General features: G+C 44.6%; 3 protein-coding genes across 7 annotated transcripts in view; all 3 read right to left on the bottom strand.

The window, feature by feature from the left end:
• The window catches only part of LOC126953098 (popy class I histocompatibility antigen, alpha chain E), a 221,050-nt gene that overhangs the window by 121,792 nt on the left and 77,478 nt on the right, over positions 1-21,780 (bottom strand). The window lies entirely within an intron of this gene.
• Positions 1,732-21,780, bottom strand: part of RPP21 (ribonuclease P/MRP subunit p21) — a 97,388-nt gene continuing 77,339 nt past the window's right edge. The window contains exons 2-6 of one of the 3 annotated variants that reach the window (XM_050788542.1): positions 3,335-3,444; positions 3,164-3,264; positions 2,989-3,071; positions 2,030-2,155; positions 1,732-1,874 (exon numbers count right to left, since the gene is read on the bottom strand). In XM_050788542.1, the coding sequence (XP_050644499.1) occupies positions 1,777-1,874; positions 2,030-2,155; positions 2,989-3,071; positions 3,164-3,264; positions 3,335-3,391 (465 nt within the window). In that variant the 5' untranslated portion in view covers positions 3,392-3,444 and the 3' untranslated portion in view covers positions 1,732-1,776. Of the gene's footprint in view, positions 1,877-2,024; positions 2,156-2,988; positions 3,072-3,163; positions 3,265-3,334; positions 3,445-21,780 lie in introns of those variants that run through there. The other 2 variants (XM_050788544.1, XM_050788545.1) reach the window with 2 other exon arrangements.
• On the bottom strand, positions 4,793-21,673 carry TRIM39 (tripartite motif containing 39). 3 transcript variants are annotated; one of them, XM_050788413.1, is made up of 8 exons: positions 21,522-21,673; positions 19,464-19,617; positions 18,735-19,194; positions 17,598-17,693; positions 12,862-13,092; positions 8,582-8,604; positions 7,889-8,004; positions 4,793-6,812 (listed from the first exon to the last, which is right to left on the bottom strand). In XM_050788413.1, the coding sequence occupies exons 3-8, from the start codon at positions 19,185-19,187 to the stop codon at positions 6,265-6,267; spliced, it is 1,467 nt and encodes a 488-aa protein (XP_050644370.1). In that variant the 5' UTR covers positions 19,188-19,194; positions 19,464-19,617; positions 21,522-21,673; the 3' UTR covers positions 4,793-6,264. The 3 variants fall into 3 exon arrangements, with proteins under 3 accessions (XP_050644370.1, XP_050644368.1, XP_050644369.1); XM_050788411.1 differs by having other exon boundaries at positions 19,464-19,597; positions 21,522-21,608; XM_050788412.1 differs by lacking the exon at positions 21,522-21,673 and adding an exon at positions 21,063-21,340.

Genomic DNA, 21,780 nt, shown 5'->3' with positions numbered 1-21,780 from the left:
AGATGGGGTCATAGTGGGTGCTGATGGGGAGAACCTTTGGGGATCTGAAGAAAAGGGTCAGAGAAAATTTAGAACATTCATTTTCCTTCCATAGGCCATTCAACAGGGCTCACTGATTGCCCTAAGAAGGAAAGGATTTTAGGAAGAGAAACCCAGACACCAACATCTACTATAAGAGTCCAGGGGGAACATTTTCCTTTTTCAAAGCAGAGTGAGGCAGGATATAGTTGTGGGCACCAGGTCTGAAAGGAGGTGAGGGGGTCCTAATTAAGTAGTGTCAAGGTCACACTGAGCAGGGCCAGCATTAGAACGAGCTCCAAAAAGAATCAGGATGGAGGCAAAAGATAAGGTCTGAGAGAGACAGTTCGGTTCTTCAGGAAGTAGCTGCAAGATCATGAAAATTAAAAACTTTTATGCATCAAAATATACTATCAAGAGAGTAAAAAGACAATCCATGGAATGAAAGAAAATGTTTGCAAATCATGTAACTGATAAGGGTCAGCGGCGCGATCTTGGCTCACAGCAACTCTGCCTCCTGGGTTCAAGTGATTCTCCTGCCTCAGCCTCCCGAGTAGCTGGAATTACATGCACCTGCTAATTTTTTGGTATTTTTAGTAGAGACAGGGTTCCACCATGTTGGCCAGGCTGGTCTCAAACTCCTGAACTCAAGTGATCCACCTGCCGTGGCCTCACAAAGTGCTGGGATCACAGGCATGAGCCACTGCGCCCAAACACTTACATATTGGGATGCTTTTGTAGAAGCCAGAGGGGATGTAAGAAATACAACTACTCCGAGACAACCATGTTGTGAGAACATCAAAGCTAGCTAGGGAGCAAGGATACCTGGAGAAGCAATGAGGTGCTAAACATGCGAGTGAAATTTCTTGGGTCTTCCAGACCACCTACCAGACGCCAGCTAAATGCAGGTATGTAAGCTGATTTCATATGGAACAGAAGAACCACCCAGTCAAAGTCTTTCAGAATTCCTAGTTCACAGAACCAGAGGAAATAAATCATTATGTTTTAAGCTCCAACATGAAGTGATTTTTTTATACAGCAATTGATAAGCAAACACAGGGTTTATAAGAGAAATAAAACTGCATTCTGGGAATAGTAAATTTGGTTTGTACGCTTTTGGCATAACTTGATTAGCTGGCAGTTAGCAAAAAGGTCAGTCTAGGAATTCTGTACTTCAGTAGGCTTTCTAGGGATATGGAAGAAAACATTTTAGTTGCTTATTCTTAAGAAAACTCTGAGAGTTTACCTATGGGACACAATTGCGAAATGTCTGTTGGTGTCCTTTGTTAGCACCTTTGACTTTGTTAGTTCAGGTGTGCGCCATTTCCTTTATTAGAATTTTATTAAAGATAACTTTGAGATTGGGAAAAGACCTGAGTCTTTTCTGACTCTGAATGGGCCTAGAGGATATGAACATTCTCTGCTGCCCCATATTTTTCCCCTTGTTTAAAAACAGCAGCAGTGGCATCATTCTCTCCAGCTCTTCAGTCAGCAGTTATGGCTGCCCAAACATGGACTGCCCTAAGGTGGCTCAGGACATGGATAGGGAACTGGGGGCATGGCCTTGGAAATGCGAGCTGCTGAGTGAGGCCAAGTGGTCTATGGAAATCATGATCTCCCCGCATGGTGGGATTACAAAGGTGACCAAGAAACACAGACAGAAACAGAAGAAAAGGGAATTAAGAGTTGAAGTACCCACAGAACAGAATCATGGAATGTAAAACAAGTAAACTTTATTTGGGAGACTAGGTGAATCCATCACTGGTCACTGGAACCCTGAATCTGCATTTTCTCCTCAGGAAGGTGGTCTGAAATGGAGTGTGCTGTGTTTGGCAAGGGCTGTAGTGGTTTGGAATCTGGGTAAATGAGCAGAATCAGAGGAGCGGAATTAGTTTTCTGACTGTGGTACCTCTCACACCAACCCAGAACCTGTCCATGGGTCCTCTTCACTCTATGTTCTCCATTGTCCCGATCCTCTGAGGTGTCTTCCATTTTTTCCCTTATCTCTCACCTGCTTGGTTCCCGAGCTGGGCCTCAGGCCGGTCTCCCCAGAGTAAATGCCCGGGATCATTGAGGAAGCGTTGGCTGCGCTGGCATGTTAGGCAGGTCTGTACTGTCCAGCGCTGTCCCCTGCAGCCTAGGGTGAACATGGGAAAAAGCGTGTCCAGGTTCAGAAGTAACGGTCTCTTGCTGCCAGTTTTGCCTCCAGTGTTTTTCAGTAGGTATCCCCGCTGCCCCACCACACCCCTAATTTGAATGCACATTTGATGGTGTCAGGCCCTGGCATAAGCTCCATCGATTTCCTGGAACTCTTTAAGATAAAGTTCAAACTCCTTAACTAGACTTCAAGAACTGGCCTGTTCCCCTCTCCAGTCTCATGTCTTGCCCTCCAGCCTCCTGAACTCTCATTTCCTTGACAGCACCACAAGCTCTCTTGTCTCAGAGTCTTCACACATGCCTAGAATTTCCATCTCTCACTCCCTTTGCTTATCATGAACTTCACCACTGGCATGAGTAAGTGAGCAATCTACTCCCCCAGTTAATTTTTTTCTACACCATTTTGTTTCTTAATCTGTCCCATCAATCCATAATTTCAATGAGAATAATGAATCTAGCACAGTACCTGACACATTTTAGAAAGTAAGTATTTGCTTAATAAATGAATGGTGATGGGAATCATGTCCTCCACAAAGCCAAATAACATCTATTATTGTGCATGGGTGGGGATGCCTCTTAAAGTAACAGCTATTCTCTACTGCCCACATTGGAAAGAAAAAATGCCAAGCCCAAATCCTACTTTGTGCAAGTGGAGTTAGCAACTTAATTCAAACCCGAAGAAGGAAGACTCCTGCGAATCCCACACCCAACATCCATCAAGAGCGAGAGAGGCGCTGTTGACCTCCAGTGGGCCCTCTCCCCCCGCCCCGCCCCCAATGCTCCGCAATCGTCCACCTCGGCTGGAGCACTCACGTCTCTGGCGCTGGGTGCAGGTGAGGCCCGGGACGAGGAGGGAAGAGCAGCCTCGACAGAGAGTCCTCTTCACCGAGGGGTCCCTGGGGGCGGAGGAGGACAGTGGTCCGGCGTCCGCGCTCCCTCTCGCGTTCCTCCCGCGTCCCGCCCGCCGCCGACCCCGTGAATGTCTCACCGCCGGAGGACGAGCCGCTTCGCGATGGTCCTCTCAGTGTGGCAGTAAAACCTCGCTAGCGCCTGGTTCTCGGGGTCCTGGGCAAGGACACAATGGGCGGCCTGCGGGAGGGAAGCGGTCACTCTGGGGCGCCAAGCACCGTCCCCTTTGGGGCGCTTGTCGCAGACTCACCTGGTACAGGAAGTTGAGCCTTTGGAAGGCCTCGCGGTCCTTCACCGGCCCCGCCATCAGCGCCGCGCTCCAGGGCCGCCCGCAGACTCGCCCCTCGCACAGCCCCGCCCGGGCGTCCGCGCGAGGCCTCCTGGGAAGCGTAGTCCCCGCGCCCTCGGGCGCCTCCCCCAGGCCTCACAGACTTATCTGTTCCGAAATCCATCCCCAGCAATCCATGCCCAGCGTCCCTTTATGAGTTTTCAGTGCTTTTGTCTTCCTCAAGCTCATGACCAATTATATCACGTAGAGACCTAGTGCAGCAGGTGAGGATCTTATATTGGCTAGACATTTTCAGGACAGAAGGCTGGTCTCTTTATGTAGCTAGGTAAGGGAGATGGTTATGTGCAATTTATACCCAGCTAGAGCTTCTGCTCTACTCTTCTGAAGTCAGAGGCAGATGCCTGTAAGATCTACAGAGGGACAGCACAGAGGTAATACATTTAAAAAAAAGCACTGGTGCCAGTGGGGGTGAAAGTGGGAAGGATCATAAGGGTGCTGGAGGGAGGGAAAAGGACTCCTGATCCTCAGAAAGCAGTTTACTCCTACTATTCCACCTACCAAAGAAACACTTCCTGTTATGCAGTGCTGGACACACAGTAGGTGATCTTCACTTTCTGAGTGAATGGTTTCTAACTCCTAGGCTTAGGTACAGCACAGAAATCTGTCAACAGCATCCCCTGTCGCTGAAACTTCACCTCACACCCCTCCCTCTGACCTCTTCTATCTTCCATTTCTTCTGTCTGGTGTCCTGTGACTCACAGTGACTATCAGTTACTGAAGTGAGAAGCAGAGGGACGTGAATTGGAGAAGATGAATGAACCCTGAGATGGGGAGGGCAGCATAAGTCAGGAGAGGATAAGACTTCACTCTCAGACCTGGTGCCAGGCGGGGGCAGACAAGCAGGGCTCCAGCTGGGAGGAAGGACAGGCTGAAACCTCCTCTGGAACTAGTTTCACAAGGGTCCTCAGACTCAAATGAGAGAGGTGTGTTTAAAATGTAGATGTAGGCTGGGTGCGGTGGCTCACACCTGTAATCCCAGCACTTTGGGTGGTGGAGGCAGGCAGATTACTTGAGTTCAGGGGTTCGAGACCAGTCTGGCCAACATAGCAAAACCCTGTCTCTACTAAAATTAGCCGGGTGTGGTACTGCATGCCTATAGTCCCAGCTACTCTGGAGGCTGAGACAGGAGAATCGCTTGAACCTGGGAGGCGGAGGTTGCAGTAAGCTGAGATCACACCACTGCACTCCAGCCTGGGTGGCAGAGTGAGACTCTGTCTCATAAATAAAATGTAGATGCCCAGGCCCACCCCAGACCTTGACTAACCACTAAGGGTGAGACCCAGGAACATGCATGTGAACACCCAGTGATTCTTACACATCAGTACAAGGCTGTCACCAAATTACCACACAACACAGAGATCACTTCAGTGGATCCTTTGTTCCATATTATTTTAACCAACCAAAGTATCTTGCCACAAAGAACCACAGTCAAGGCACAAAGGTAAGAGGAGGAGAGTCTGGACAAAGTCCTGTTGAGGTGGTAGGAGGAACTGAAATGCCCTCAATAAACTGCAGATTCTTCTCTCAGTCATTTCTGTGAAGATTACCCGAACAGCAGATAATCCAAATTGGTTTAGTTTGGTTTGGCATGCATCACTTTTACCTTTTATGACAACATATGTACCCTATAAGTTGTTTATTTTGGCCTAACATGAAAATCATTTACATTCTCTGAAAAGGGAAATGGCAAAGGGTGAGGGATGGCAACAAACAAGCAAAAACCTGGCTTTTGTTAACACCAGTTCCAGGCCAGATGCACACAGGCCAAAGGAAGTTGCCTATCTGGCCCTTCCCTATATACCACCCTCTCCCACTGTCTTAGAGTGAGAAGGACTCCACTACCTTTCTTCCTTTCTGGCTTGGACACCTTGGCCAGGTAACAAGGCTGACAATTTGGGGGTAGCTACTTAGTAACATTCTTTAAGGCCAGGGCTTTGGATACAAATACCCTTCTCTTTCCTCTAATACCTGACTCTCCTTTCCAAGTTCCCTTGGGAACACCGTGAGAGGATAGATGTGTCTTGCAGGATCTCTTCCACCTTGCCCCTGGAGAGGAGCAAAGTGACTGACTTATTGGTATAAAGAGGCAAGCAATAAGCCAACTCTGCTGAAGGCTGAGGCAGGGACCTGGGTTCTCTGCTTTCCTTTCAACCTTTCCTTCTCCCCACATTCCTACCTCTGGTCAATCCTACCCATAATGGCAATCTTACCTTTAAAATAGAAGACCAAAGAAACCTCCCTCCCCTTCATTAATCTCTAGGAATCTGTTCCTTTAGCCCACTTCCCTGACCTTCCTTCTAGCCTTGTTGATGTCCAATCTCTGCCCTCAGAAAAACTCCTCAACATCTAGACCCATGAGAGCATCTGTCATTCATCTTTCTTGAATTTAGAGGTACACAGACCCCTGTGATCTACCTCAAGAAGCAAGACTATCCTGGGTCAAAGAACTCCCTAAAAAGATGTGCAGGGGTTTCTGTTTCCTCCTCTGGTTTGAGCAAGTCAGACCCTCACAGATTTTGTTTCTGGAAAAGCCTCTCCTTCCTTTCCAACCCGTCCTTGTGCAACAGAAAACCTGATGGACTTCAGGGTAGACAATCCTCTGGGAACCAGCTCCCCACCCTGACAGTTAGGAGGGAGTCACAGCTGTGCTGTCTCATCCAGCCCAGTCCTACCTCCCCCTCCACACAAAACCATCCTAGAAACCGAGGTGTTTCTCCATGATGATTCAGGACTGGAACCAGGTGGACACGAAGACGTTCCAGCAGGACACAGGAAGGAGGCCCGTAGCACTTGACCCTGCCTCACCCCAATTATTCCCACATCCCAACCTGTCACTCCCAATCTGTTGGGGGCCTGATGGTAAGTGGTGCAGCATTCTTCCGTCCAGCCCGGATGCCTGGGTAGAAGAGGGGCCAAAGTTTCTCAGTAAAAGTATCAGTGAAGGTGTAGATATGAGAGCGGTCTGTGACATTGTAGAAAGACAGTGTGCCGGCCTCATAGTCTAGGAATATGCCTACCCGCTTGGGTTTCACTTTGATGTGCAAAGGGGTAAAAGGTGTGGTGGTGGCCGCATATTTGTCCCCATTCCATAGCCGCACCCGCCAGTAGCCAGTCTCAGGGAGTGGAGTCAACTCGCCCTTTCGGCTCACGGAGTCCCGGCATACACCCACTGCCCAGTGGGTCTTGTCGCCCACCTCCACCTCCCAGTAGTGTCGACCTGAGGTGAAACCCTCAGTAGCCAGGACGCAAGGGTAGAAGGTGAAACGCCTTGGTGTGTCAGGGAGATCCCGGAGTCTTGTCTCCACGAACTTGACGCTCTTACGATCCTCCGACAGGACTAGGTTAGGATGAGCTGTCTCAGGGTCCAGGGTCACATCCGCTGGCGGGAGAAGCCAGAGTGGGGAGCTAGATGAGGATGGGAATAGCTAAATGCCCCTGCCTCACTCTTCCAGCCTGCCTTTACAGAGCCTGGTCCCTTAAAGGTCCCCAGAACAACACGGTTTGGTTAACTTTCTCAATCCATGGTGTCACCTAAGGGAGGGGAGAAAGCAATGGCTCACTTCTCACACTGACCCTAAAGTAAACAGATAATAATCTCTTGAGTCTGCAGTGGCTGGTAATGTAGGTTCCCGCCTGGTCCTCTCTTCATCTCCCTCTGACATTATCATTTATCTAACTACATAGAGAAGTACAAGGTGTAGTCTGAGAGGCAGAAGAAACGGAAAGTGTTAAGAAGGATGCAGAGCAAGACAGCATATGGTCTAGGGATAGGGTGACCATGTGTCACTGGCCTGGTTTATGACTATTTATCCCTGCATATTCACATTAATATAATGACACTCCCTTTCAGTTTCTTTCTTTCCTTTTTTTTTTTTGAGATGGAGTCTCACTCTATCCTCTAGTCTGGAGTGCAGTGGTGCGATCTCAGCTCACTGCAACCTCTGCTTCCAAGGTTCAAGCAGTTCTCCTGCCTTAGCCTCCAGAGGAGTTGGGATTACAGGTGCCCACTACCACATCTGGTTAATTTTTATATTTTTAGTAGAGATGGGGTTTCACCATGTTGGCCAGGCTGATCTCAAACTCCTGACCTCAAGTGATCCACCAGTCTTGGCCTCCCAAAGTGCTGGGATTACAGATGTGAGCCACCGCGCCCGGCCATTCAAGGTTATGCAAGTTTACATGGTAAATTATATAATCACTCTACCCAATCTTTGGCAAATTATTTAACCTTTCTGGGCCTTGAAAAAGTATGCACCTAAGAGTAGGTAACACTTAAGGCTTCCTCTCACTCCAAGTTCTGTGACTCAGGGTGAGACTAAAAGCCAGATAAAGGGGTAGGTGTGGGTGGGAGTAAGAAAAGTGAGAGATGGGATAACTGAAACCCATATAAGGCAGGACCTAAAAGCTTTCTTCTCTCTAGTGGTTCCTTCTAGTTTCCTTTTGGGAACAACTCACCAATTAGCTGTTTAAGGATTTTCCTTAGGGCAAAGTACTGTCGGGGGAAATTGCTGAAGTTCTTTTCCAGCTCTATGGATACTGAAGTCACCTCCATGGTCTTCACCTTCTCACATCTAGGAGGGATAGGGAGATAGGGGAAGAAAGGGCAGAGTTAGGGAGAAGCTCCAGCCAAGTGACTATTCAGATGTTAACATCTTTAGGGAGAAATGAAAATTCTCCATCTTTCCACTTTCTTCCTCCTCCCTGAAGAGCTCACCTGTTGCTTTCTTTTACTAATCCAAGGAGAGCCTTATGATCCCGTGGACAGATCCTCATTTTGAGAGTGAGCCTCTGAACTTTCTAGGAATATTCCTATATTTCATGCAAATGGATGATTGCCCTCCCTGTTCTCCCAACCCCTTCCTCCTTCCATCTTGTTCGGACATAATTCCATCCACTGGCACAAGTAGAATCTGGTTCTGCCTTATCATTCTCCTTCTCAAGAAGTCCTGATGTTCAAAGGGGAAAAGGGATTATTCTTCCCAATAATTTGTTCTCTACCTGGCATCATGGGCACAATGAACATTCTCCCATACCCTGCTCAGACACTACATGACTTTCCCAACCTTACCCCCAACCCAAACTCCTGACTGTACCCCTCCTCTCTAAGCCAAGACCTAACTCACTCAAAGAGATACAACAATCACTTACTTTTCCAGGGTACTTTTGACATCCTAGAAGGAAGGAGAAAAGAAAGCAGTATTGGTCCTGGTATTCAGTGGTCCTGAAGGCAAAAGGTTCCCCCTCCTCCCAAAAGTTCCACAGCTATGAAACAGGCATAGGATAAACTGAGGGTCACGCAATGCAAGAAGAGCTCCAGGGGGACCTGAGGGCACTTCTCCCAACCTAATCCCTACTTTCAACTTTCGGTCATCATGAAGCCTGGTCATTTATATCACTTCCAAATGATTTCTTTTATGCTTGTCTTTGCTCCTCAAGGATGCTGGGAGCTCCCTACCAGGGACAGGGATTGTGTCAGTTCTTTACTCTGGTCCCCCAAGTACTAACCACATATCTCAGTCTCCTTGAGGATCAGTATAGAGTTCCAGACTGGTGGCATTGGAACAAATCACACATTCCTGTTACGGTTTGGTATTCCCTGTCTTGCATTGGTTAATAAACATTAATAACTAGCCAGGCACACTAGCTCACGCCTGCAATCCGAGCACTTTGGGAGGCCAAGGCGGGTGGATCACTTGAGATCAGGAGTTTAAGACCAGCCTGGCGAACATGGTGAAACCCTGTCTCTACTAAAAATACAAAATTGGCCGGGTGTGGGGGTGTGTGCCTGTAATCCCAGTTACTCGGGAGGCTGAGGCAGAAGAATTGCTTGAACCCGGGAGGCAAAGGTTGCAGTGAGCCAAGATCGCACCACTGCACTCCAGCCTGAGCAACAGAGCAAGACTCCATCTCAAAAAAAAAGAAAAAAAAAGGAAGAATAAACACATTAATAACTGTGTGCTAATACTGATTTGTGAATATTTGGGATCCAGAAGACAAAGAAGACAAATCTCTGTCCCACAAGGATTTCCCAGTTTAATGTGGAAGGCAGAACACACATACATGAAAGGACACAGGAACAAACACCAAGCAATACGTAACACAAAAATAAGTGTACAATGAAGCCTCACTGTCAAATGCTGGTAATCTAATCTTTAAGATAAAAAATATGTTCCCTACAGTTTTGCTAACACCATTCATTTACTGAAGAGAACAAAGTATTTCAAATATTTTCGAGGTATTATTGATATATACATAACAAAAGCAATATATTATTTAAACATAATTTCAGGCATACCTCATTTTATTGCACTTCATTTTATTGTGTTTTGTTGACACTGAGTGTTTTTCAGCTAGATGGTTTGTGGCAACCTGTGTTGAGCAAGTCTACTGGCACCATGTTTTCCAACAGCATGTGCTCACTTCGTGTCTCTGTGTCACATTTTGGTAATTCCCACAATATTTCACACTTTTTCATTATTATATCTAGTATGATCTTGATCAGTGATCTTTGATGTTACTATTGTAATCGTTTTGGGGCACTGTGAACTGCATCCATATAAGACAAACAACTTAATTGATAAATACGATATTTTATGTGTTCTAACTGATCCACTACCAGCCATTCCCTCATCTTTCTCCATCTCCCCTGGCCTCCCTATTCCCTGAGACACACACAACAATATTAAAATTATATCAATTAATAATCCTGCAATGGCCTCTAAGTGTTCAAGTGAAAGAAGAGTCACATGTCTCTCACTTTAAATCAAAACCTAGAAATGTTTAAGCTTAGTGAGAAAGGCACATTGAAAGCCAAGATGGGCTAAAAGCTAGGCCTATTGTGCCAAACAGCAAGCCAGGCTGTGAATGCTAAGGAAAAGTTACTGAAGAAACTTAAAAGTGCTACTCCAGTGAACACATGAATGATGATAAAGTGAAACAGCTTTATTGCTGAGATGGAGAAAATTTTAGTGATCTGGATATAAGATCACATGATTCTCTTAAGCCAAAGCCCAATCCACAGCAAGGCTCTAACTCTCTTCAGTTCTATGAAAGCTGAGAGAGGTAAGGAAGCTGCAGAAGAAAAGTTTAAAGTTAGGTATTAGTTTGAAGGCAAAAGGTTCAAGAAAAGAAGCCATCTCTGTAACAAAAATGTGCAAGGAGAAGCAGCAAGTGCTGATGCAGAAGCTGCAGCAAGTTATCCAGAAGATCTTGCCAAGATTATTGATGAAGGTGGCTACACTAAACAACACATTTTCAATGTAAACAAAACAGCCTTCTATTGAAGGAGGTGCTATCCAGGGCTTTCACAGTTAGAGAGAAGTCAATGTCTGGCTTCAAAGCTTTAAAGGACAGGATGACTCTCTTATTAGAAGCAAGGGCAGCTGGTGAGTTTAAGTTGAAACCAGTGCTCACTTACCATTTCAAAAATCCTAAGACTCTTAAGAATTATGCTGGCCGGGTGCAATGGCTCAAGCCTGTAATCCCAGCACTTTGGGAGGCCGAGACGGGTGGATCACGAGGTCAGGAGATCGAGACCATCCTGGCTAACATGGTGAAACCCAGTCTTCACTAAAAATACAAAAAATTAACCAGATGCGGTGGCAGGCGCCTGTAGTCCCAGCTACTTGGGAGGCTGAGGCAGGAGAATGGCATGAACCCGGGAGGCGGAGCTTGCAGTGAGCTGAGATCTGGCCACTGTACTCCAGCCTGGGCAACAGAGCAACACTCCGTCTCAAAAAAAAAAAAAAAAAAGAATTATGCTAAATCTACTTCCCCTGTGCTCTAGAAATGGAACAACAAAGCCTGTTTACAGCATGGTATACTGAATGTTTTAAATTTTAAAAAATTACTTTTTGTACAGATGGGGTCCTGCTATATTGCCCAGACTGGTCTCGAATTCCTGGCCTTAAGCAATCCTCCTGGCTCGACCTCCCAGAGTGCTAGGATTACAGATGTGAGCCACTGTGCCTAGCCTTTACTGAAATTTTTTTTTGGGGGATGGAGTTTCACTCTTGTCACCCAGGCGGGAGTGCAATGGCATGATCTTAGCTCACTGCAACCTCCGCCTCTCGGGTTCAAGTGATTCTCCTGCCTCAGTCTCCCAAGTAGCTGGGATTACAGGCGCCCGCCACCATGCCCAACTAATTTTTGTATTTTTAGTAGAGATGGGGTTTCACCATGTTGGCCAGGCTGGTCTCAAACTCCTGACCTCAGGCAATCCACCTGCCTTGGTCCACCAAAGTGCTAGGATTACAGGGATAAGCCACTGTGTTCAACCCTTCACTGAAAATTTTAAGTTGAGACCTACTGCTCAGAAAAAAGATTCCTTTCAAAATATTACTGCTCATTGACAAGGCACTTGATCACCCAAAAGTTCTGATAGAGATGTAAAATGACACTCAAGTTGTTTTCGTGTCTGCTAATACAACATCCAATTGGCAGCCCATGGATCAAGAAGTAATTTTGACTTTCAAGTCTTACTTAATAAATATATTTCATAAAGCTTCTATAAATAGTGATTTTTCTGATAGAACTGGGCAAAGTAAAATGAAGGCTTTCTGGTAAGGATTCACCATTCTAGTTGCCATTAAGAACATTCGTGATTTGTGAAAAGAAGCCAAAATATCCATATTAACAGGCATTTAGAAGAAGTCTATTCCAACCCTTATGGATGACTTTTAGGGGTTCAAAACTTCAGTGGTGTAAGTAACTACAAATGTGGGTTTTCAAAGATTTTCAAAGAAGTTCTACTGTGAGTAAAACGCTATTAAACAGCATCACATGCTCAGAGATATCTTTCATAAAAGGAAGAGTCGAAAGTAAACTTCGTTGTTGTCTTAAGAAATTATCACAGTCGCCCCAATCTTCAGCAACCACCACCTTGATCAGTCAATATTGATACAAGACCTTCCACCAGCAAAAAGATTATTATTCCACTAGGAAACCCAACAAATTAATGTGACTTGCTTTATCAAGATACTTGATTTATTGAAGTGGTCTGGAACTGAACCCACAATATCTCTGAGGCATGCCTGTATCCTTTAAACTATGTTTCTGTTCTTTTTCAGCAGTACATAAATCAAATTTCAGGACTTAAAAGTAATGGTAACTGCATTTACAAAATTTTTAATGCATAGTTTTTCACTAACTCAGGCTAGACTTCCCTATTTTCAAAAGAATGAATCTTTTCTTTGGAACAGATTAAGCACATAATTGCTGACAAGAGATAAGAACACAAAAATGATTAGAAGGGGATGGGAGAAATCAGATCAGCTTTTCTGTAGCAAAGACCCTTTAAGTACACCTGGCAGAAAGAACGGGATTTAGGGAAGCAGAGCAGAAGAATGAGTATCCCAGGCTGACAAAACAGCCTATGCAAAGCTACACTGCACTCGGCCTGAGGGGCTATGCAGGGGCAAAGGTCGAACCTTAAGCATCTCGAAGCCTGACTGTAAGCACTTGCCCTCCACCTCTGCAGCCAAGTGGGCCAGGTCCCGGCGCTTGTCCCCAAGGTGGGCAGCATTTTCTCGGAGTCGCTGCAGAATGTCCTGTTCCTCTTCTTCTAGTCGTGAAAGCAACACCTGCTGCTCTTCATCCAGCCGCCTATGAAGCTCTTCAAACTCCCTTAAGATCTGCTGTCGGCGACTTTCCACTAGTCTCTGAGAAGAGGGAAGATGTTATATCAGCAGGGTCAGTGTGGTATAAGGAAGCCTTTCTCTCACCCACCATATGTATGAATTAACACAGACTTCCAGTTTCACCGAAAATGGTTTAACAAAGGCTGGGTGTGGTGACGCATGCCTGTAATTCCAGGCTAAGGGAGGTGGATTGCTTGGGATCAGGAGTTCGAGACCAGCCGAGGCAACATGGTGAAACCCCAACTCTACAAAAAATAGACAAGACAGAAAGACAGAAAGACAGAAAGACAGAAAAAAAGAAAGAAAGAAAGAAAATGAGAGAAAATGGTTTAACAAGACAGGGAAGACAAGAAAGACAAAGACAAGAAAGACAAGAATGACAAGACAGAAAGACAGAAAGATGGACAGACAGAAAGCAAGAAAGAAAATGAGAGAAAATGGTTTAACAGAACACTCATGTTTTATTCCACTGGAATTTCCTTCTGTAAAGAATGGCTCCATCACTATCACTCCCCTACTGATGACTTGGTAGTGAAGACCACTGGGGACATATATATATATATATATATATATATTTTAACTTAAGATAAAAAACTCAATAATATGATGACATGCACTATTACAGATATCAGAGATATCTGTGTTATTATCAACTGTAAAGTTCTAGTTAATTCAATCGGTCGAGAAAAGGAAAGTACAGGCTGAGCATGGTGGCTCATGCCTGTAAGCTTAGTGCTTAGGAGGCCCAGGTGAGGGGATCACTTGAGGCCAAGAGTCCAAGACCAACCTAGAAAACAGTGAGACCTTGTTTCCACTAAAAAGAAAAAAAAAATTAGTCGGGCGTGGCAATGCACATCTGCAGTCCTAGCTACTCAAAAAGCTGAGACAAGAGGATGGATGGCTGGAACCCTGGAGTTTGAGTTAGTGTGCTGTGATTACTACTGCACTCCAGCCTGGGTGAGATTCTGTCTCAAAACAAACATGAAAAACAATGAAACGAAAAGGAAAGTACAAATACTAAAAAGTTAAAAATAAGATTGTCATCTTTTGCATATTGCAACACATCCACCAGATAAAAACCAGAGAACTGTGAAAATACAAGAATCAGTAAGAATTCTATGGGTTATTATAAAATATACATATGTAGATTTCAGGGCTGAACTTGTTAAATTGTTTCAAGTCACTTCAGAGAATTGGCAATTCCTACCCCAGGAACAGGTTACAGAAGTTTGTTAGTAATTTAGTTTCTTGAAATTTGAAACATGCTTTCTCTAAGCCAGCACATAGACTCTAACATTGAGCCTCTAACATTTCTGAAATTTGGTAATACAGGATTCAAACACCAGCCATAACACTTTCTGAGAATTATCAGTACATTCTCTCTTCTGCATCTACACTACAACAAATAGTGATCTCCCTAAAGAAAGAATTCCCCAAGCATCATGTGACTGATGGTGAAGCAAAGTGAGAAGCAGAGACTGGGACTCTAGAAGGAAGTGGATAGGGAACGAAAGGCAGGCCTGAGGGTGAAGAGAGGGTGGGGACGCAAAGCCAGGATGGGCCTGACAAGCGTGGCATTTGTGGATTCAAGCTAGTTCCTGGCAGAAGCTGACCAGCTCTTCTAGTTTAGGGCCACTTGCTACTTCACTTTCCACCACTGCCTTCTCAGTGTACATCTGAACAAAACATATTCTCACATTTGCCCTCAATAAAACACAGCCTTTGTGTGTGTGTGTGTGTGTGTGTGTGTGTGTGTGTGTGTGTGTGTATGCATGTGTGTTTGTTTAGGTAGGGGTGCAAGTTTAACATTCATGACTGTGATAAATAGGAAGCAAAAAGGCTCTTCCTCTTATAAACCAGTAATCTCTTCTCTTTTTTTCACTCTATATTTTAGGGCAGTGGTTCTTAATGAAGGTGTTATCACCCTCTGAGGATATTCTGGAAATGGGCACATCTTCTTGTTTTCCATAGTTGGGGAAATTCCTGACAATGACGCTAGCACTCCTCCAATGACAATCCGGCATAGTGAACTGACCTGCAACATTTTCTAATGTTCTGCTGGGTATTCAAAAACATAGGCCTGGGCTTGAATATCATTTTATGTAGTATAAACACAGAGTAATTCTTACATGGTTTTACCATACATAAATTTTTCAGCAATAGCTAAATAAAACACAAGATTATATTCTGTTATACTTAGAACTTTACCAAAAGTTATTATTATGAAAAATCATATCACCAAGAGCTAAGCTACTTAGTGTTTCAATCACATTGGCACACATCCATCTCAGTCTGAATTTGTATTTATATGTTGCTGATAATGACACATATAGGTGCAAGCATATAACCAGCTATACTGTAAAGTCTTTCAGGGTAGTCATGCCCAAATATTACATAGCACATTTTATCATCAATTATGTTTCATTACATTTGGACATGATAGACTCTTTAAAATTTAAAATTATGCACATAGGTTATTTTACCTGCAATTTTCAGTTCAGCATAATTACAAATTATTTTTAAAAGGGGCATTGAGTCTGATGAGGGAGAAGGAGGGAGAATTCAAATGGTCACAAGAGGAATGTTGGTGGTAGTTTTGGAGATCACTGACATGACAATTTACAATTTTAAAAAAAACATGACATTTCTGTTTAAGCATTTAGAAGGTTTTAAAAAAGTTTATTTCCATCTCTATTCTTTACCTTCAAGAAGATGACCAACATGAAGAAGAAAGCTAATGACTAGCAATAAGCACCATTTTCATATTTTTAGATTTCTCAGAAGGCCTCTAAAAGAACAAAAAACTAAAAGTTCACATTTGTAACCAAAATTGGTTCAAATTTTAAAAATTTCAAATGCTTACTTTGCTAAAATGGGTAAGGCACTAAGGTAATAATACTTGCTTTCTGATGAAATGTTGTCATTCATTTAAAAATTCATGTTTCTATGAATCAAAACTTGTATTTAGCTTCTGGTGATCCCTACGTCAACTCTTAAAAACTCATCATTCTTTGGGAAACCTTTAAGGAGGCCAAATTTCTATGTTGTCTTCTTATGAACTTGCACCTGTGCATTTTGTGCCATTACTAATTTTCTCCACTTAACTTTAAGCTCAAGGAGGGCAGGAACTGTGTTTTGGCTCATCATTGTTCCCCAGTGTCAAATACAGGGTTTGGCCTAAACCAGGAGCTTAACAAATATTTACTGATTCACGAAGAACTAGCATTCCTGGTTTTGCCACTTACTGGCTTCATGATCTTGGACTAGTCACTTACTCAAGGTCCATTTCCTTCTGTGTAAGCTGAAGGTAATAATACCTACCTTAAAGAATATCTAAGTTTACTCCTACATCTTACTAAGGATGGCCTCAGGAGTTCCTTCTGTCTCTTTCTCGTAGCTTTTCTATGTCTCACTTATCCCAATTTGGCCTGAACTTCAAGACCCTAACAACCCTATGTCATGGATATCTAATGAATTAATGCAGAAGACTCAATTCTAGTTATTTTTGCTACAAATGATAATTGTTCACTGTTCAACAGAAGAAAGACAAGACACCAAAATACCATGCTAAAAATAAGGCAATGCTATAAAAGAGGTGCAAAATTGTATGAAAATTAAGAACATTAATTTCTGAAGGGTCAGGAAAGGCTGCATAGGAAGTGGCTTTCATCCCGTCTGAGAGATGAATAGGATCCTATGGTGGAGGATGGGGAGGGGAAGAACATTCTAGGACCAACATCATTTAGCATACTTAAGCTTACTTGAGTTTTAAGAATGTGGTCCTAATGTCATTGGATAGTTCTTCTGAGACTCTTGGTCAGCTCCTTTTCCCTTTCTCCCCAGTGAATCTTCCACATTCTCCTCTCTTCAAGTCCTCTAAGAAACTCCCATCCCTGCCTTCTCAGCAGAAAGCCTCCTTTGCTGCTTTAACAAAAAAAGGAGACCAAGAGGCACGAACTCTCTCAGCTCACCAGATGTAAGATATTCTGTCTGTTCTTCATCTCTTAAATCCCTCTTAATACTTAATTCGTGACAAGTAATTTAAGTACAATGTTTAATGACAATCAAGCCTAATAAAATACCATAATTTTTGAGAGAACTACATTGTTCTTTCTTTCTTTCTTTTTTGAGACAGAATCTTGCTCTGTTGCCCAGGCTGGAGTGCAATGGTACGATCTCGGCTCACTGCAACCTCCACCTCCCAGGTTCAAGCAATTTTCCTGCCTCAGCCGCCCAAGTAGCTGGGACCTGTACACAGGTACGTGCCACCAGGCCCGGCTAATTTTTTGTTTTTAGTAAAGACAGGGTTTCATCATGTTGCCCAGGGTGGTTTCAAACTCCTGAGCTCAAGCAATCTGCCCACCTTGGCCTCCAGAATTGTTGGGATTACAGGTGTGAGCCAGCATGCCCGGCCAAGAACTGCATTTTACTAATGAATTGGAACTGGTGGATTAAATAGTGTATAGTTAATACCCTCATAGACAAATACCCTTCAGAGCAGCCTACATGGGATTGCCTGCCTTTACCTTGAGCTCACCAGGCTTCTTCTCCTCAGAGGACTTGCAGCGAGTGATCTCCTGCAGCTTCTGTTCCAGGGGCTCCAGACACTTCTGCAGTTTTTCCTGAGGGGTAGGGAAGAAGTGGGAGAGGTGACATTTGGGGTTGACTGGTACATTTCTCATTCAGAGATTAAACCATTTGTTTTAAACCATTTATTTGCTTCCTAGCCATCTTACTGCCTCTTGATCTGATTTCCTTCCTTGCCTGTCATTTGGGATGTCAATTTCCTACAGTCTGTCCACATCACCTTCTCTGCTCACCCAACTGTCCTCTTACTGAATTTGAGATAGCTGTCACCAACTCTGTGTCCTTTCTCAACTCTTTCCACTTTCTTACTGAGACAACTGCCTACTACCATCAAAGCAACCTTCTGTAACCTGATATTTTTCTTTAAACCTGTCCTCCCATCCACCTCTATCCACCTAAAATAAAAACATGGTCATTATACTGTAAAACATGGTTATTATACTGTAAGTTACCTGAAATCTTGTTTTCAAGAGTAACATAATTAAGCAAAGTATATGATAAAATGCTAACACATTAATCTCTGTTCCCTTTATTCAAACATTTTCCTGTGTCTCAGCAGTAAGTTAAATGATATGCCATGTTAACCATTACCTGGAGAAGCTACAAACAACAGAATGGTTCAGCTTAGTCTGGCAGGTATCAGTCTCAAGTGATATTACCTATGCCCAATAACCAATGTGAAAACAAGGAGCATTCTGAGCAGGCAGGCAGAATGAAGAAATGAGACTTTTCAGTTCCTCCTAAGTTTAATCTTTTCCATGTGGTTTCATTCATTTATGAAAAATATGATACCTTCCAAGACCACACATACCAATATTCACCCATAAGACTCATAATATTCACCCAAAAGACTCATATGTATTGCAAAAGTCAGATAGAAATTTTAGGACACTTCTCACCATTGTTCTTTTTCAGGCTAGAGGACAACTGATCACACATACTGTGTGCCCCTGCATATGCAGCTCTGAGAATACAAAGTGAGTAGTAGAAGCTTAAGATCTCTACCTAGGGAGTATTTCATCCTCTGCCACTGCTCCTTTTTTACCCACACTGACATCATGTGTCTGCTTCCCCACCTTGTACTCCTGTGTAGCGTCATCCAGTGGCACAACGGTGTGGGCCCGGTGGGTGTGGGAAATTGCACAGATTAAGCATACAGCCTCCTGGTCCTCATAACAGAAAAGGCTGAGGGCCTCATGGTGTTGGGGGCAGAGGCTCTCATCCCGGATCTTCCGCTTGACGGCCTGGAGCTGCTTGGCAATTTCCACCATACTGCCTAGTTGCCGATTAGGTCGGAGACTGCGGTAGCGGGATGTCTTTCGACAGACAGGACAAGGGAAGTCCCTCTCTAGGTCTTCCCACCAGCGGGTGATGCAAGCTTTGCAGAAGTTGTGCCCACACTCAATGATGACAGGTTCCTTCAGATACTCCAGGCACACAGAGCAGCTTGCCTCCACCTGTAAGTTCTCCAAAGCCGCAGCTGTAGAGGCTGCAGAGGCCCCAGCCTCTAACAGACTTGTCTCTGCCATAATTTAACTTGGGAGTGGGGAAGAGGACAGAAAAAATAAAAATATTAATTGGAGGTGTTTTTTTTTTTTTTTTTTTTTTTTTTTTTTTGCATCCCTGGCCCAACATTTATCCCTGTTAAGTCCTAACTCCAGATTTGCCCAATCTTGTTATTCTCCATCTTCTCTTTCAATCTCTTTGTTTCTCCATTTCCAAAACTTGTGACTCCCAGCCATTAACCTTTTTTTCTTGTTAGTAAACTGACACACAACCCCCAATTTATCTATCTTGTCTCTTACCTCTGCTTTCTCTTGTTAGAAAGAGAAGCTTCCTTCAACTCTAGCTCAGCATACTTCTCCTGATCCAGGTTCATTCCACTTGTATCTTAGAACCAATAGTTCCAGACCACTGTATCCTCGTTTGACATACGTTTCTAATAGATAAGAAAGGAATCTGAGAAGTAAAAAATGTCATAAAAATATTAACATTTCTTAAATTAAGCATATTTTAAAGTTTAATGTTATAAGGGCTTTATGATGAATCCACTGGAGTCTAAGCTTGATTCTCTGACACTGTTCTCTCATTCTTCTAAACCACAGTATCCAATCTTTTGGCTTCCCTGGGCCCATTGGAAAAAAAAGTATCTTGGGCCAGACATAAAATACATTGACACTAATGACAGCTGATAAGCTAAAAAAAAAAAGAAGTCCATGCATAACTTTTGTTCTATCAGCCACCACAAAAGGTCCATGCATAATTTTTGTTTTATCAGCCACCACAGATAAGTAAAAAGAGTCCTCCCATTCAAAAGGTTAGATACCAGTGTTCTAAAGGCTAACAAATGGAATGAATGAAGCAAAGGCAACCTTCTCTTTCCAGGAAAATCTGAAATTATTCTTCCTTTTATCCATCAGACTAGCCTAAAGGAAGTCTGCTCTCTTCTTGGAATGACATATTTCATGCAACATTCCATTTCTATTGTGTTCATTTGGACACTCAGAACTGCTGAAAACTGATAAATTATGGCAACTATATTAAATAGTACATTACTGAGCTCAGGCCAACAACTTCTTGTAAAGAAACAAGTCTATTTATAGTGACTGGAATCCTTCAATATAACTATTGATAACTAACATCCTGGGCATACTGTGTCTCCAACTAATAGGTTCTGGAGTGGTTGGGAATTAAGAGACAGAAAAGAGGCAATGAGATCTCCCTCAAGTGCAGCCTCAGAAGAATTGGAAATGCATAAGAGAGATTTATAAAACACAACGCTGGTCCCCCACTCCATCTTAAAACGTCGATACTTTTAGCCATGGGTAAGTTGATGTATCTATCCCCATAACCCTTTCTCCTCCTGACCCCCATCCTTCTCTAGGGACCTACTGGAAGGAAGGAAATTTGGTAAATCTATGTGCTGAGAGATAAGTGGCCATGTAATGAGGTAGGTTAACAACAATTGTTCCTGTATATATTGTTGGCACACACAAATGTGTTTGGAGTAGGAGCTGATAACTTCTTTGGACTTGAATTTTTTCTGTCAGCAATAAGAGAGAAGTTCAATCAGATGATTTCTCTCTACCTGTGGAAATCCAACTTTGACTTGTGGTGACCCTACCCCTTCCTCAGTCTTTTACAAATTAGGTGGCCTCCTCACCTGAGATGAGTAGAACTGTATGCACAGTAAGGCACCAGGACAGATCTAGACTGGCAAAGAAGTGGTGAAAGAAATGGGGAAAGGGTTAGGGAAGAATGGAGAGGACTCTAAACTACAGTCATAGTGAGACCTTGAGTGCCTCTGGGTTAGTCCTTCGTCTCCCTCTACTCCTTGTGTCTCAGCTGAAGGGCAAACTTCAGGGACGATCTCATTTTGTTTCAACCACTGTTCAGGGTCCCACCTTGCGACCCTGTCCTGAGAGGTTGTCCACAACTCTGTCCCACCCCCGTCTCCATCTTCTTCCGCCAGATCTGGGGCAGGGGGATTGGAGAGGGGAAAGAGGAAACGTCGTTGCTGGCAGGGTAGGGAGGGATGCGTGTCCAGGTGAGGAAGAGGTGTGACGTGAAGGTGGGATGCCCGCCGCTATGACGCAGCCGAGACCCGCGGTGACTGCGTCAGAGTTTCACCCGGGGAGGTGAGCAGCAGCGGGACGGGGGAACGGCGGGGTAGCCAAGCAACGCCGGACGCGCTGACGTCGCCGGGGCGGCAAAACGTCCGCCCGGGCCCGAGGCGGGCGGAGGCAGCTGTGGTTACGTGCGGGGGGCCGGTGACGCAGTCGCGGGGCGCTGGGACGCGACTTGCGGAGCCGGCCGGCGGGGGCAGGCCCCAGGCTCTGGCGCGGCGGCGGGACAGCACCTACCTTCCCGGCTTCGGGTCCGGGAGTGCGGGGCGCGGAGCCGCCGGAGCGCTGCCTCCCTCCTTCCTCCTCCCCTCGCCCCCGCCCCGCGGCGCGACACACAATACTCGCCGGAAGCGGAAGCCGCGCCGAGGCTCGTGTCAGTGGAAGCTGGGGTGTCGGCAGGCGGCAGCGGCCGGGTCTAGCAGTGGCTGCGGAAGGAGGAGGTGGAGGAGGGCTGGCGATGAGAACCAGCAGGAGGAATCAAGGACAAGAAGGGACC

The sequence above is a fragment of the Macaca thibetana genome, chromosome 4 (assembly GCF_024542745.1).
Source record: "Macaca thibetana thibetana isolate TM-01 chromosome 4, ASM2454274v1, whole genome shotgun sequence".
Taxonomy (NCBI): domain Eukaryota; kingdom Metazoa; phylum Chordata; class Mammalia; order Primates; family Cercopithecidae; genus Macaca; species Macaca thibetana.
This window is presented reverse-complemented; position numbering and strand designations above follow the sequence as displayed.

Excerpts from the sequence above, each read along its gene's own strand:
- TRIM39 (XM_050788413.1), bottom strand. The coding sequence starts at position 19,187 with ATGGCAGAGACAAGTCTGTTAGAGGCTGGGGCCTCTGCAGCCTCTACA. Across the intron at positions 17,694-18,734 it reads ACGCTACACAGGAGTACAAG|GAAAAACTGCAGAAGTGTCT; the intron begins GTGGGGAAGCAG and ends CCTACCCCTCAG. Across the intron at positions 13,093-17,597 it reads AGAAGCCTGGTGAGCTCAAG|AGACTAGTGGAAAGTCGCCG; the intron begins GTAAAGGCAGGC and ends CCCTCTTCTCAG.